The 15,381-nt window shown below is 42.7% G+C and overlaps 1 protein-coding gene and 1 long non-coding RNA gene across 2 annotated transcripts; one reads left to right on the top strand and one right to left on the bottom strand.

Annotated features, from left to right (window-relative positions):
• Positions 1-1,282: 1,282 nt before the first annotated feature.
• LOC147987912 (uncharacterized) lies at positions 1,283-1,803 on the bottom strand. The gene is made up of 3 exons (XR_015615333.1): positions 1,636-1,803; positions 1,433-1,543; positions 1,283-1,349 (listed from the first exon to the last, which is right to left on the bottom strand). It is a non-coding gene; the product is annotated as an uncharacterized LOC147987912 (long non-coding RNA).
• An 11,545-nt stretch (positions 1,804-13,348) lies between these two features.
• On the top strand, positions 13,349-13,885 carry LOC147987911 (uncharacterized). Its single transcript, XM_087542545.1, has one exon. It carries the CDS (start codon positions 13,349-13,351, stop codon positions 13,883-13,885), a length of 537 nt encoding a protein of 178 aa, XP_087398671.1.
• The last annotated feature ends 1,496 nt before the right edge of the window (positions 13,886-15,381 follow it).

Here is a 15,381-nt window from a genome sequence, read left to right as displayed (position 1 = left end):
TAGACATGCTTTGTGTGAATGCCACCTGTTCAGTGTCTAATTACCATATATGTGAATTATGCATTGCCATCTTGTTGCAAGACATTATATATGTGAATTATACAATGCTATCTTGTTGCAAAGGCATTATATATGTGAATTATGCAATGACATGCTGATTAGCCAATCATCATGTATGTGAATTATATCATGCTATCATTTTTTTTGTATTACGTGTTCCATTTCACTGGTAGAAAAAGGGCCTATAGTCCCGGTTCGTAAGGGCCTTTAGTCCCGGTTCCGGAACCGGGACTAAAGTGTCGGTACTAATACCTCCCCCCTTTAGTCCCGGTTCAATCCAGAACTGGGACTAAAGGCCCTCCACGTGGGCATTGCGCAGAGCCCAGTCAGGAGACCCTTTGGTCCCGGTTGGTGGCACCAACCGGGATCAATAGGCATCCACGCGTCAGCACTTCTGTGGCTGGGGTTTTTGTTTTTTTTTTGAAAGGAGGGGGGGGTTGGGGGTTTTGCGGGGTTAATTTAGGTGTTTCATATATTGTGTTAGCTAGTTATAATTAATAGAGAGAAGTGTCCTCTCTTATGTCCGTGCTTGGTCGACGCTACGTACTATACATACGTATATAGAGAGGACTAGACACGCTAGCTAGCTAGTAAGCAAACGAAGGAAACAGAAGATCATCATGAACATATATGCATATATACAAAGAGAAGTGATATCGACCACCTCTCCTTCTCCGAGAGATTGGTCGAACAACAAGTTCTCGTATATCTATCTGACACTACCGGCTACATATATACAATAATTATCTCTTACAAATGTAATCATACGGACTCAGGGTCCACATAGAATTCTCCGTCTTCAGGGATCACGTGGTCAAGAAAGAATGCCGCCAATTCCTCTTGAATTGCTCGCATGCGAGCTGGTGCTAGGAGTTCATCCCGCTTCCGAAACATCTAATTTGAAGAAGGGGGTCAATACATATATATATATATATATAAATGAATGAAACTCAACACAAATGATGGTAATAAAATAAAATTGTGAATGTTGTTATTTACGTACTTCATATTGTTCGTCAGAGTACCCGCCCCGCTCACAGGTCGTGTGGCGGATGGACTCGCAGACGTAGTATCCATAGAAATCATTCCCTTTTTCCTGCCACAACCACTTTACAGGAAATAGAGGTCAATCAAACTGATAAGCAAGAATGCTAAATGGTATTGATGAAACTAGCGCTTGAATCACTAGGAGATGCGCAGAACATGCTACTATAGTACTTACTTTCGGGTGTCTAAATTCCAGCTCCTTCGGCAGTCCCGGAACTGTTTTGGTGAATTTTCTCCAAACCCTGCCGGACAAAGAAAACAATTACTTGATATCAGGAAATGAACAAAGTTGCTGATATGGTGGATAATGATCGATTTAACTTACTTCTTGAGGATTTCAGTCATGTCCGCATACTCCTTGGGATCTTTTCGTTTAGAGTCCAAGACGGTTACTACTCCCTGCTCAAGCTTAATCTCTAGGAGAATATAGTGGTAACTGCACACACATGCATAACTCATCAATTACATTACTATAACCTTGACTAATATATAAGGGAAACCAAATACGCACAAGACAGTAACACTCACCTGAAGTTGTAAGGAAAGAGTATTATATCTTTGTTTTGATTTATTACGAACGATCGTAGCAAGATGGCCTCGGTAGCTGCGGCATGAAGTTTAACCTGAGTTGCATCTATGATATTTGTGTTAATGAACCCAATATCACCGATTTGTCTTTTCTTCAATTCGACGATCTTCAATCTGCATAATATAGTGAGGATAATTATAAATACATGCAATGAAAGAGCTGAGCTATATAGAGAGACTTAATGACAGAAGTAGTACTACTTACAGACAGTAGCAGGTGACCGTTGCTTTATCGAGGGCCAATTGATTGAAAAACTGAAAGAACTCCTCAAATGGAACAGGCAACAGATCAATTCCACCGAGGTCATGCTCCTTTTTAACTCTCACATACAAAGTACTCCTCCCCCCAGAGTCTCTGCAGATTTTCAAGTACCAATCATGCAATCTTCGCATCATCGTTGATAGAGATCTTTCATCTTCGACGAGAGGCTTCCCGTACTCGTATCTTTGTATCTGCACGTCCATGGGTTCATAATGTACTTCGTCGGGCAGGTAATCTGCAAGATTGCTATAACCGGGCACCATCCTCAGATCATTATCGACGTTGTGGCTAGGCACCTTGAGCGGGGGGCACGATTGCTTCGCTTGTTCGCCGAGCTGGGCAATTTGTTTCCCAGCTCATCATTCTTCCAGCCTTTGATCACTGACAGTACTTCCCGACTGCTCCGCTTCGGCAAATTCCTTTCCAATAATGCGGTCATAGTTTCCTTTCGGCGAATCAGACTTCGGTGGTTTTGTCAGGGCAGCCAGAGTGCGCTTCACTTTCACCCGATCTACCTTCTCCTCCGGAGGTGGATGTTTCTTTGCTTTCACCCCTTCAAAGAATTTCTTCACTTCTTCTCGCGCGATCTCGGCGTTCTCCTCCTGGGTCCTCTCGTATGGTAACTTCTCTGGAGTCTTCAGAGAAGGACCGAATCTGTATGTCCTCCCGCCTCTGGTTGTACTGCTAGACGCCGACCGAGCAGACGTAGCGGTTGTCTTCTTTACTTGCTTAAGAGGCGGAGGAGAAGGACTACGACGCGCCGGAGCAGCTGGAGCGGCGGCAGGTCTCTTCCGCCCTTGCTGACGAGGCGGAGAAGGAGGAGGCTGGCTGCTCGGGCGCGTCGGCGCAGGCGGAGAAGGAGGCGGAGTGCCGCCGCGCGCCGGAGAAGGAGCCGGCCGAGGGCCCTGATCGTCACTCGCCGGAGGAGGAGGCGGTGGAGGCGGAGTGCCCTAACTCGCCGGAGGAGGAGGAGGAGGCGGTGGCGTCCAGTTCGGAAGGTTGATGAGCTCCTTCCGCCATAGGCATGGAGTCTTCAGAGCAGACCCCAGCCGAGTCTCCCCTTCACCGGTAGGGTGGTCAAGCTGGAGGTCCTCAAATCCCTCCGTTATCTCATCCACCATCACCCTAGCATATCCTTCTGGAATCGGCCAGCAGTGAAAAGTTGCGCCGGGTTCAGTAGGAAAAACAGACGGCGGTGAAGACGGGGACGGGGCGTGACGGACCGCTAAATCTAGACAAATATCGAGGAAAATGGAGCTTGGAGGTCGAGTTCGAGAGGAGAAAGCTTAAGTAGTGTGGCTCAGGCATTCCATCGAACACCTCATGTGCATAGGAGGTGAGCTAGAGCACCACAAAGGCCTCTCCCCCTCGGCCAGAAAAAACAGAGCACTGTGCTCTGCTCTTGCACGAGGGGGTATATATAGGCACCTCATTGGTCCCGGTTGATGACATGAACCGGGACTAAAGGGAAGCCTTTGGTCCCGGTTCAAGCCACCAACCGGGACCAATGGTGGTGGGCCAGGAGCGAGGCCCATTGGTCTCGGTTCGTCCCACCAACCGGGACTAAAAGGTCTAGACGAACCGGGACCAATGGCCCACGTGGCCCGGCCGGCCCCCTGGGCTCACGAACCGGGACCAATGCCCACATTGGTCCCGGTTCTACACTGAACCGGGACTAATGGGCTGAGCCGGCCTGGACCATAGCCATGTTTCTACTAGTGTTTGTCGACAACATTTGTATATTCAACTACTCTTCCTGTCCATCAGCCATTTGAAGCGGTGATGGAAGTATCTGGAGTGAAAACAAGGTATTCAGAGCAGACAATGCTACCTGCTGAAGCAGTCATCTTGCTGGTTACAGAGAGCTCCTCAGAGGAGGATTCAGAGACTGCTGACCAGTCATATTTCCCCCCTAAGGTCTATGCTCAAACTTGGCAGGATTATATTACTCATGTCATGCATGTTGTCTTGCATTGCATAGTTTTTACATCATATATGGATTGCCATCTGCTTACTTGCTTACTATATAAATCATATATTTGAATTATAGCATGCCATCATGTTTACATAATACATACACATCATCTATCTAAATTATGGCATGGCAACCCATTTAATAAATACATCATATAGTTATATCATCTCATCCTGTTTTAGTGTTTACAGTCATCATATTTTGAATTATGGTATTGTATCCGTGAATGTATGTGAATTATGGCATGCCAACCTATTTAATAAACACATTATATAGTTATGTCATGTCATCCTGTTTACATAGTCTCATATTTTGAACTATGTCTTTCCATCTTTTTTAGTTAGCCATCATAATGTGAAATTGTGTCATGCTATCCTGTTTAGTTAGCCATCATATGTGTGAAATTGTGTCATGCTATCCTATTTTGTTAGACAACATAAATATGAATTATTTCATGCCCTCTTTTATTCCCCACTATCCATTGCACCTGTCTATCATACAATGTCTATACTTTCAATTACTTTTCTTGTTTATCAGCCATTTGAATTGGAGAGCGTGATGGCAGTATCTAAGGGAGTAACAACACGGTCTTCAGAAAAGATAGTGCTACCACTTGATGCAGATAGAACCATGGTTGTACTTGCCCAAGGACCAGATCCACCACACATAACCCAGACTCTCGCGGATTGTACCCCTACCCAGTTGGACAGAGAACCAGCTACACCCCTTCTAACTCCAACCCCGGCAGATAGTAACCCAGTTCCAGTTGACACAGCACCGTCTCCACCACAGAGAACCCAAACACGAGCGGTTAGTAAGGGAACTGCAGTGCCCAAAGCACGAGGACCACCACTCTGAATCCCAACTCAACGCTTAAAGGAGAAGAAGATTTGTTCTCAGGTCAGGTTCTGTAGCTATGGTTCATACTCCTTTGCTCTTGCATTACTGTATTTACTCATACCAACTATTTTCAAATTTGAAGGATGGAATTGAAACTCCAATGGTGCAACAGGTATATTTTAAACCTGTTTCTTTAACTGGTTTGCTGTTTTAACCTGCTCTATGTTGATTTCAGTTTCAATTGAATAAACAGTTATGTTCTCATGTCATGCACATTATAAGTGTTGTTATTGCTCTATAGTTGCCCACACTTATATTCTGTCTATTTTGCTTTGTCTTGAACAAATATTATTTGAACTGTGTCTCTATCTTGATTTGGCAACAAAAACTAGAATGATACAGACCATAATGTGACCATGGTACATAGATATATGTTTGTTTCATGTTGTTATCTTGTCCACTTTACTACTTAACTCATTTACCAAAATGAGTTTCATATACAACATGGTAAACATGTGATGTGTCTGCTTGTTTCTCTTTTAGAATGCGGACAAAATATTGGAGAACAGTACCGCGTTATCCAATGGTAAAGGAAGTAATGCAGATAAGGTTCAAGATAGTGAGACATGCATGTTGGTCTCCAAGAAAGCTGATAAAAACTATCTTGACGATAGTGAGGGAATCCTAAAGTCCTGTCTTGATGTAGTGTTCGAGTTACTGGACACTACTGCTGGCACAAGCTCTTCGAACTCGCTGCCTGAATCAGTTCGTCTTCTTGAGTCTCAACATCAAGTTGAAAGACATCGATCAGATGTGCTGCGACAGGAAGCTGAAGGACTGAGGAAGTCCCTGCAGAATTCAGATGCATATTTTCTGGTGCAATAGCAAGTGCTGGAGGATTTAAGCGCCAAACAAGAGAAAGTTAATAATCTTGCTAAGCATCTTGCCAGCATTATGGGTACCCAGGATATTGTTTCTTGAGATCTTCTGAAGTGGTTTCAGTTTTGGATTTGTTTTGCTGCGGCGTTTATTTTCGCTGGTCACCAACTTTGACAACCAGTGTATATGATATGCTGCTTTGTTCCCTATATTTGCACTGGTGGCGAACTTTGATGCCTAGTGGATGTAATATGTGTAATAGCCGTGATAGCCTAGCGTTAGTTGCTTGCTTATTTATTTCCTTGTTGTCTTGTTTATTTGTTTGCTTGTAGTCATTGCAGTTCTTTTTCCGGGGTTAGCTAGTGGCTGCCATAACCTATTTTTTAAAACTAGGCCACAATAACCATGGGCTAATATTTACTGTAGTGACACTGGGCCTCCTACTGGCCGTAGAAATAGTGGGCCTTCTACGGGCCGTAGAAACAATGGGCCTTCTGCGGGCCGTATCATCAATGGGCCTTATATGAGTCGTATGATCGATTGGCCAAACATGGGCCAAACAGACCACATTATGGCCGTAAACGGGTTAGAGTTGGAATCGTCCGTTCATGGGCCGACCATAACGGGCCATCGTTAATAGGCCGTATTTGATGACGCTATGAAAACGGCCCAACGTATTAACGGACCACAAACGGGCCGACTGTAACCACGGGTTAAATTTGGCCCACAAGCAGAAAATGACAGTAACGGGCCGTAAGTAAACGAATGCTGGAAATGAGCCCAAGAATAAATGGGTTCTGAGAAGGCCAAAAGATAGCATGGGCTGGAAACGGCCCAACGGAATAACGGGCCGTTAATGGGTATAAAGTGATACACTATTCATTATGGGCCAGTTTCACCACGGGCCGTTAATAGGCCAAGAGTTACATAGGGCCTCATATGGACTGAAAGACGTCATGGGCCATACATGGGCCAGAAGTGAAAACGGGCTGGAATTATATTGGGTGGCCCAGATGACGCTACTGGGCCTAATTCGGATAGGGCATAACGGGCCTTGTTTTAGCGGGCTGTAAATGGGCTATATGCGAACAGGCCGTTAACGGGCTTTACATGGGCCGGCCCGCTACCTTTTGACCAAGTCAAACGGGCCGGCCTTTTCACAGGAATGGGCCTCTCTTGGGTCGTGCCACGTGTCGACGTATCATAAGCGCCTTCTGTACAATGAGTGGATGACATCTGTCCCAACGATGAGCCAACATGTGTTTCCTCCAGCCAATGATGATTTTACCCGTGGAAAATCCACATTGGTCGGGGCTGTTAACGGGTTATCGGATCCAAAACCCGACCCGATAGCTTAACGGCGTTCCGTCATGGTGGATGCCACGTGTCGGTCACCCTTGACGAAAGCACTTCTGTGATGCGGGATTTATCGTCATGGAAGTGGACACTTCCGTGATGATAATTTTGGTAATGTCATGGAACACTTCTACGACAGCACAGGTATGACTATCTTGATTCTGTCATAAAATCGTCATGGATGTACATGCATGACAGAAAATGTGACCTACTGTGACAAACACGTATCATCACGGAAGTGTAAATTTTTCTAGTGATTGCCGGCTCATCTTCATTACACAGCACCGAATAGACCAAATTAATACAAGTTCATACATAAAGTTCATACAACACTTATTCTCATAAAAAACATACAAATAACTCTTTAGTTAAAGCATTTAAATGCAACAACAAATGCGATCAAGATCACAATTAAGGTAACAATTGATCCAACAGCATAATGATACCAAGCCTCACTATCAATGACATATTTTCTAATCTTTTTAATCTTCAAGCGCATTTTCTCCATCTTGATCTTGTGATCATCGACGACATCGACAACATGCAACTCTAATTCCATCTTCTCCCCCTCAATTCTTTTCCATTTTTCTTTCAAATACTCATTTTCTCTTTCAACTAAATTTAACCTCTCGACAATAGGGTCGGTTGGAATTTTCGGTTCACATACCTCCTAGATAAAAATATCTATGTCAACTTGATGGGCTTAATTTGTCATAAACGCGAAAATGCAACAAATAGTTATAAAAGAGAATATACCACATCCGAATCATAACCCGGACGAGGGCTGGCGGGGACGGATATCAAAACCATGGCAATATGTATAACAAACAACGTACGGGTAAGATAATTATATGAGTAACTATATATCTAAATCACACAAACACAAATGTTTTATATAAAAAAGATAAGAACAAGAGGCTCACCACAAGGTGGTGCTGGCGACGGGACAGTGCGGGCGGTCGACGTGGTTACGACGGAGACGGGAAGGCACTAAGTAAACCACACCTACATATGCAAACTAAGTGTTATTTTGACTTCAAATTGCATATAAATCAAATACTACCACATATAATTCCTTCCAAAATAAAACCCACAAATCACTATACTTATAGAGCATTGCAAGAGCTAATCTAGCAATGAGAGATGAAAGGACAAAGTTGCTAACCTTTGTGATCACATAGATGGATGGGGTGCCTTCAAATCTTCATAAATTTTGACAAAAATGGAGTGTGAACTCGAGAGGAAGAGGAAGAAAACAAAGGAGAGAAGAAAGGGGAAGAATAGAGCGCTCTGGCTCGACAAAGGGGTTTATATAGGATGACCATTCGTACCGGTTGGTTATACGAATCGGGACTAAAGGTGCATCTCTAGTCCCGGTTCGTATAACCAACCGGTACTAAAGGTGCTGGTGGGGCCCCAGCCCGACACAAGCCTGCCACCACGTCTTTAGTACCAGTTCGTGGCACGAACCGGTACTAAAGGTTCGCCACGAACCGATACTAATGATTGCCGCCCGCCTAGCCGTTGGAACCCGCACGAATGAGCACATTAGTGCCGGTTCACTTACAAATCGGGACTAATGTGCTTCCCATTAGGCCCTTTTTCTACCAGTGAGTAGATGAATCCGATGAACTATGTGAAGACAAACTGCTCTTTTGGTGTCCGATTTGTAGACATATAAATGTATTGCCTAGTTTTTCATCAGATCGGTCTTTTAGTTGCATTGGCTAGAGAATGCACTTATGCATAGTATCAAAGCCAAGAGAGATTGAGTTCAAGACCCGACTGGCGCAATTAAATTGCAGTCAACTTTCGGTCCACGTTTAGACCTGAGGGAGCCACATATGAGGGGCAGTGTTGATGTATAAATGTATTGCCCGGTCTCTTCCGTCGTATCGGTTTTTGGGGGTCATTGGCTAGAGTATGCACTTCTACACGATTCTACATATGACAAACTTCTCTATGTTATGTTTGCAAATAAATATGGGAGTTAATTCAAATTTTTTCCTCCAACTTTGGAGTTGACAAACATTACCCACTAAACCGAAATTCTTCCATTTTACCCCACTTAACCAAACACGTGTCATGATTTACGGTTCCCTGTAAAAATACGAAAATATTGTGTAAAAGTGTAATTAACTCTTTTTTTATTTCTCTTTAACATTTTTCTAGCGCTAGATCCGGGTACATCTGAGCACCCTCCAGCCACCATCTATTGCCGCTCTAGCTGCACTGAAGATACGGTGCAAACAACACTGCAGCTCGGACGGTGCATGTGGCCGACAGTATAAAGGAAAAAGTGAATTGCAGAATAAATATAAGAAAAGGCTGTCACGAGGACAAAATAAATAGTAAATTGTCACTCACGGTGCAAAATTAAATTCCATCCTGCACATTCTTGGAATTATTTGATTGGTCCAAGTGGACATTGGATGATTTGCTTTATTGGAAATAAAATGTCGTAACAATGGGAGAGAGGGAGAGGAATAAGAAGAGGAGAGGAGCGCGTAGGAGAGAAGGACAGGCGGAACGGTGCTTTCAGTGGTACCGGTTCACCAGACGCATTAGCACACTTTTGAAAATGTTTAGAAAAAACCGAATAATCTAGCACATTGGCATGAAAACAATGTGTGTTTTCACAAAATTTGGTATCAAAGCTCGACATATTGTTCAACATGTAAAAATAAAAAATTGACATCAATAGTTTAATGGGTCAAATCTAAAGCCCAACTATGTTATGTACTATTCAGTGTCGAATTTGTCATTTTTGTATCACAATCTATGTTTCAAATTTTTATATGAAATTGTGTGAAAATATACATAATGATGTTATTCTAATGTGCTAGATTTGTTTTCAGTCAATTACAGTGATGGTGCTAGAACTTGGCGAAGCCGGTCACTTGACTTCTACAAGTTGTCGCATACATCGAAGTGGTGTAAAAATTTGGCTTCGACGTGCAAATACAGTGTTTATATCGCTTGTATATGAAATCAACGCTGACTAGGCTTGTGAGGCCCGCTGTCAGCCACTGGACCGATAAAGGGGGTGTGTGACATTTTTTTCTAGAAACACCCTCGAAATATTTATAGAAAAAAACCTGTTAATGTGGGATTTTTTAAAACCTAAGACCAGTGGGTCCCGTCTGTCGGGAGAGAGTGAAAATTAAACTAAAAAGTTTGGCCGCACAGAATCGAACCAACGATCGGCACCAAGCATGCAAGCCGGCTAGCCAATGCACCCATTACGTACCTTGTTTAACCTGGATAAGGACTCAATATGTATTTAATTTGTATGCATGTTCAACTTAAATGGTTTGCCGATACTGCGGCCCAATTTTCACCGGTTTGTTTTTCATTTATTTTTCTAAAACGTAAGTAATATAGATTACTTTCAATAATTGTTTGTTATAAATATTAGACGTACAAACAATGATTATTTAATAAAAAAAACAAAATATACATCCGTGCATTATACAAAAATATGTATTTCATATGTAAAAAAATTAATCAATAAAAAATATCACACTCGCGGCTTATATTTAAATTATTAAAAATTAATATTCACATGAAGAGTTTAAATTATGAATAACTTTAATTATACAAACATGCAAATGATTGAAATGTTTGTATAACTTAAATAATTTTCTGAATTGTAATTGTAATAATATTTGTTATAATTTTAAAATATACAATCTTTTTGTAACTCACAAATATTATATTAAATATATGATTAGTTTCTAAGTAATACATGAACAATTAGTAAAAATTAGTTATTTCATTCGTCTATATAATTATGCACACAAATATTCAAACTTTATTTCTGTACTGAGATTATAATTTACATTTTGTTTTGAGGGAAGAGATTATAATTTACATACTTTCTACAAGTAGAATAGAAAAAATGGAACTGGTGTAAAATGGGTCGCAGTATCTGCAGCCCAAATTCCACATGCCTTGTGCTCAAATACATGTAAATTTGTTATCCATTGCATTCACAGGAGCGTGAATGGTGTAGTGGTTTAGCGGGCTTGCTATTAACATCTTTGTTGTTTGTTCGAGACCTAGAATCCGCACGTTTTGTTTAATTTTCACTCTCACCTGACCACTCTCACCTGACAGGTGGAACATACTCTTCATAGAGGTGAAGAAAATGGCACCTCTTTCACGCCAAGAGGGTTTTTTTGAAAAATATATATTTCGAGGGTGTTTCTAGAGAAAACAAGTCACACATTCCCTTCTCGTGGTCTAGTGGCTGACAGCGGGCCCCATGTGCCTAGTCAACGCTGGTTCCGTATGCAAAAATGAGATAAGTACTGTATTTGCACGTCAAAGCCAAGTTTTATAACACTTTAATGTGTACCACAACTTCTAGCATCAAAGTGACCGTCTGCGTCAAGTTCTAGCACCATTATTGTAATTGACTCATTTGTTTTCACATTTTTTTGAAACATTTAAAAATGTGCTTAGGAAGTTCGGTGCAGCGGATACATTCTCCAAGAACAGGAGGAGAGATATATGACAGTGACCTGTGAGGACGAAGGCATCATGGCAATAAAAACAACTTTTGACTGTGATAAGTCAATATCGAGCATGCTAGTTTTTGATAAAATCCGATTTTGATAATATCGAGCATGCTATTCTATTGTCATTTATTTTTTAGGGAATTTTTGTAAAAAAATTGATCAATGTTAAGTTAGTCCAAAGAACATTAGAAATGAAAAATTATATAAATGTCCCTAGACCACCTAGCAACAACTACAAGTAGCGTGGAATTGTGGTGAGTGTTTCTTTTTTTTAGCTGGGTTAGAAAGAAAAAAAAAGACAAGTCTTGGCCACAACTAGCCCACTCTATTTTGGCTCGTCATAGCCATGTAATAGACTCTAACTTGGATGAATACAAATAACCTAAAGAATGTGTTGCGCTCTCTACAATAATTCAATTATTGTGGCAGCTTTATCTTCTTTTTCGGGAGGGGGGAGTTAACCACGTGCACCCTCTGCAGCAGGTTTTTGTGCTTGTTGCAACTGCAGCGTGACCATAGAGATAGTGGCCGGCAGGTGCTCATATGTACGCTGAAGGGAAGAAAAGAACACGAGTGTGGTACATTGGTGGCTCCTCTATATACAGTACAGACGCAAGAGCTCATATATACACGCATATAGTCAACCCTATGAACGGATACACGTACACTCTATCCCTGTGAGCACCTCCAAGAGACTGAAAAGGCATATCACCTTCAGATTTGACAAAGTCATCACACGCACCTCCTTGTCGACAGAATGTCTTCTCCCACTGAATGCGCATTGTCAAAAATCCAAGAATAAATTCAAAAAAAATGCAAGCACCAGGTCTTGAACCATGGTTGGCAGAAGAGACCACGTCCTCCTAACCATTCAACCACACGTTTTTGCCTGTAGGAGTACGATGTTTGGGATTGAAGATATATGATTTATGATATTTGGAATATGAATGATTGAACATACTGTGTTAGCGTTTCAAGGCCCAACTCCTAACCTCCAGCCCAAATTTGGAATTTTTTCGTGCGCAACGAACAAACCCCTACAGGCAAAGAGCCAACGAGACCTTAAAATAGTAGTCTGAAAGGTGTGACACTCCCCTTATAAGATGGTCATAGTCTTCTCCTGCAAACGAGGTGGGACTAAGAGCATCTCCAACCTGACTCGCAAAACTGACACCGCATCTATCCATGGACCGAGGGATCAGTCCGTGGACATGGGTGTGGGAGCTGACCATTCAATGCTATTCACATACATATCGATGGTATATCAACAAACCGGATGAATCACTTGCAAACCAAAATGATTTTCATCTGAACCAGAGCACATTCATTATATTTTGGACATAATTCTTTTTTGCAATGAAGACCCTGGAAGCAAGGAACATAACATTACGTTCCTGAAGATGGAGCATAATATCCAACCCGGACTGTAATATTGCTGTAATAATTGGCGCGGCCACGTGGATGGAGTGCTCGAGGCAGCCATGGCAGGTGCCCTCATGGTGTCACCGGCCATCAAAAGAGAGAAGAGAGAGGGCGTTGATACATGGAGCTTTGTTGTTCGCCTGTCGGATGTTCAGAATCCCGACAAGCACCCATGTTTGATAGGATGCCAGAACCTTGTTGGACATGGTGAACGACGAAGGTCGAACAAAGCTCTTGTTGCTGCTCTGAAGAAGCTGGCACCTACGAGAAGACTGCATCCGTAACGGCGGCAAAGAATCAGTTGGGAGCTCAAAACAGTTTCTGCTGAAACATGAAGAGGAGCTGAGAACTGCAGCTGATACCTGCGAGGTGACTAACATGAGGGAGACTTTCACAATGGGGAGAGGGGATGAACAACCTGGAGCTATGGCCCTGGACAAATGGTCACCACCTGTCTTGGGTGTGGCCAAAATCAACACGGACGCAGCATTCCACGCAGATTCCGGAGAGAGCGCTGCCGGAGCTGTCGCCAGAGACCACCGTGGATTCGTCTACATATCCGTCAGCAGGAAACTATCGCGGTGTCAGAGTGCGGAAGAGGCCGAAGCCCGTGCTGCTCTGGCGGGTTTACAAGCGATGGCGGGCTTTTACAATGGGCAGATTGTGCTGGAGATGGATAACAAAGCAATTGTCAACGAGCTGAACGCGCAGTCCCAGTCGCGATCTGCTCATTATGGTCTGATCATGGACATTAAGCAGGTCATGGCAGGTTTCGCTGCTTGCAGAGTTCAGTACGTGAGACGTAGCTGCAACGCTTTGGCCCACGGCCTTGCCGCTCTTGCCAGGAGCTCCGGGGAGCAGATGATGATAGCAAACGTCCCGAGTAGTCTTCGTAATTTGATGCTCACTGAATGTACTCCCCCTTCTGAGTAGAGACTCTACTTCAGATCTCAAAAAAAAAAAAGAATCAATACGTCTAGACTGCTCCACAGACATATAGTGGCTCTTGTTGGATGGCAAAAATGGTGCAGACACTACGATCCATACATTTACAGAACATTTGAGGGTTCGTTTTGTAGATGCCCTGAAGTCACCGGCAACAACATACGAAACCCACCTGCATCATACGATGAATACAAACTTTTTTTGAACACGGTACAGATAAAAGCGCTCATATACACGCACGTACATTCATACCTATGAACGCACACACGCACATCCTATTCATATGAGCACCTACGAAAGACTGAGCCGACATATCATCTTGAAATTTACGAAGTGACCGTAGGCATCTCGTCATCGACGGGAACGTCTCCTTCCACTGAACACGCATCGCCGAAAATGCTGAAATAAATCCAGGAGTAAATGTGAGTATCAGAACTTGAAGTCTGATGGGCTGGAGATACCACAATCACTCTAACCATCCAACCACAGATTGGTTCGACTGAGAAAGGGGGCTACGTCCATACAAACAATATATAATTAGAAAGTGGACTTAGTACCGTGTTAGGTGGGTTATTGAATCTTGCTTTAGGGAACAATATATATAGTTCATTGAACATACTCCGCGCACTGCTTTCCGGAATCCGGATAATATAGTTCACTGAACATACTACGGACTCGGGTCTCGACTACAAAGGTGCTTGGCAATTCGGGAAAGTAAAAGTCCCCGACTCTCAGTCTAGCAGCCGTACACAACGAAGTTTCCTAAGCCCCACATGACGCCAGCTAACTCGAGCTGCAACACAAAGAAAGTAGAGGAAATCTACTTTACATAATGCACATTAGTGCCGTATGGGCGTATCCTAATGTGATTTTTCCTATATAAAGATAGCAGATGCATGCATGTAGGACTTATTTAGCTTTGTATCCGCTTGATACTACATTTTAAGTCAATAAAAACATTCTTTAGAAAAAAACAAATACATGAATTGAGGAATAGAAACCCGTTTGTACCGCTGAAGGGAAGAATTCCTCGCAAGAAAAAACGCTGATGGGAAGGAAAGAACATGAGTGTGGTACGTAGGTGGGTCTTGTCATGTTAGATGCTTTTTTTAACACAATACCGATGCAAGTGCTTATATATATGCGCATAAACTCATTTATATGAACGCAATCTATATGCACCTCCGAGACTGAGACAGCATATTATCTTGAGATTTGCCAAAGTCACCACAGGCGTCTCGTTATCGACTGAAACTCTCTTCCCACTAAACACGCATGGCCGAAAACCCTATAAAATAAATTCAGAAAAACGGAAGCATTGGACTTGAACCATGGTGGGCTAAAGATACCACGGTCCTCCTAACCATCCAACCACAGATTAATTTGCGTCATGTTAGGTTGTTTATGATGTTTGGGAATGAGCATACAGTGGTTTGTTATGTTTGTAATATGAATGATTGAACATACAGTGTTAGCGTTCAAGG

Source organism: Triticum urartu, chromosome 2A (assembly GCF_056163025.1).
Source record: "Triticum urartu cultivar PI428250 chromosome 2A, HENAU_Tu73, whole genome shotgun sequence".
NCBI lineage: Eukaryota > Viridiplantae > Streptophyta > Magnoliopsida > Poales > Poaceae > Triticum > Triticum urartu.
This window is presented reverse-complemented; position numbering and strand designations above follow the sequence as displayed.

Bases quoted from the DNA above. Each gene is read 5' to 3' on its own strand.
- LOC147987911 (XM_087542545.1), top strand. From the start codon at position 13,349: ATGGGGAGAGGGGATGAACAACCTGGAGCTATGGCCCTGGACAAATGG.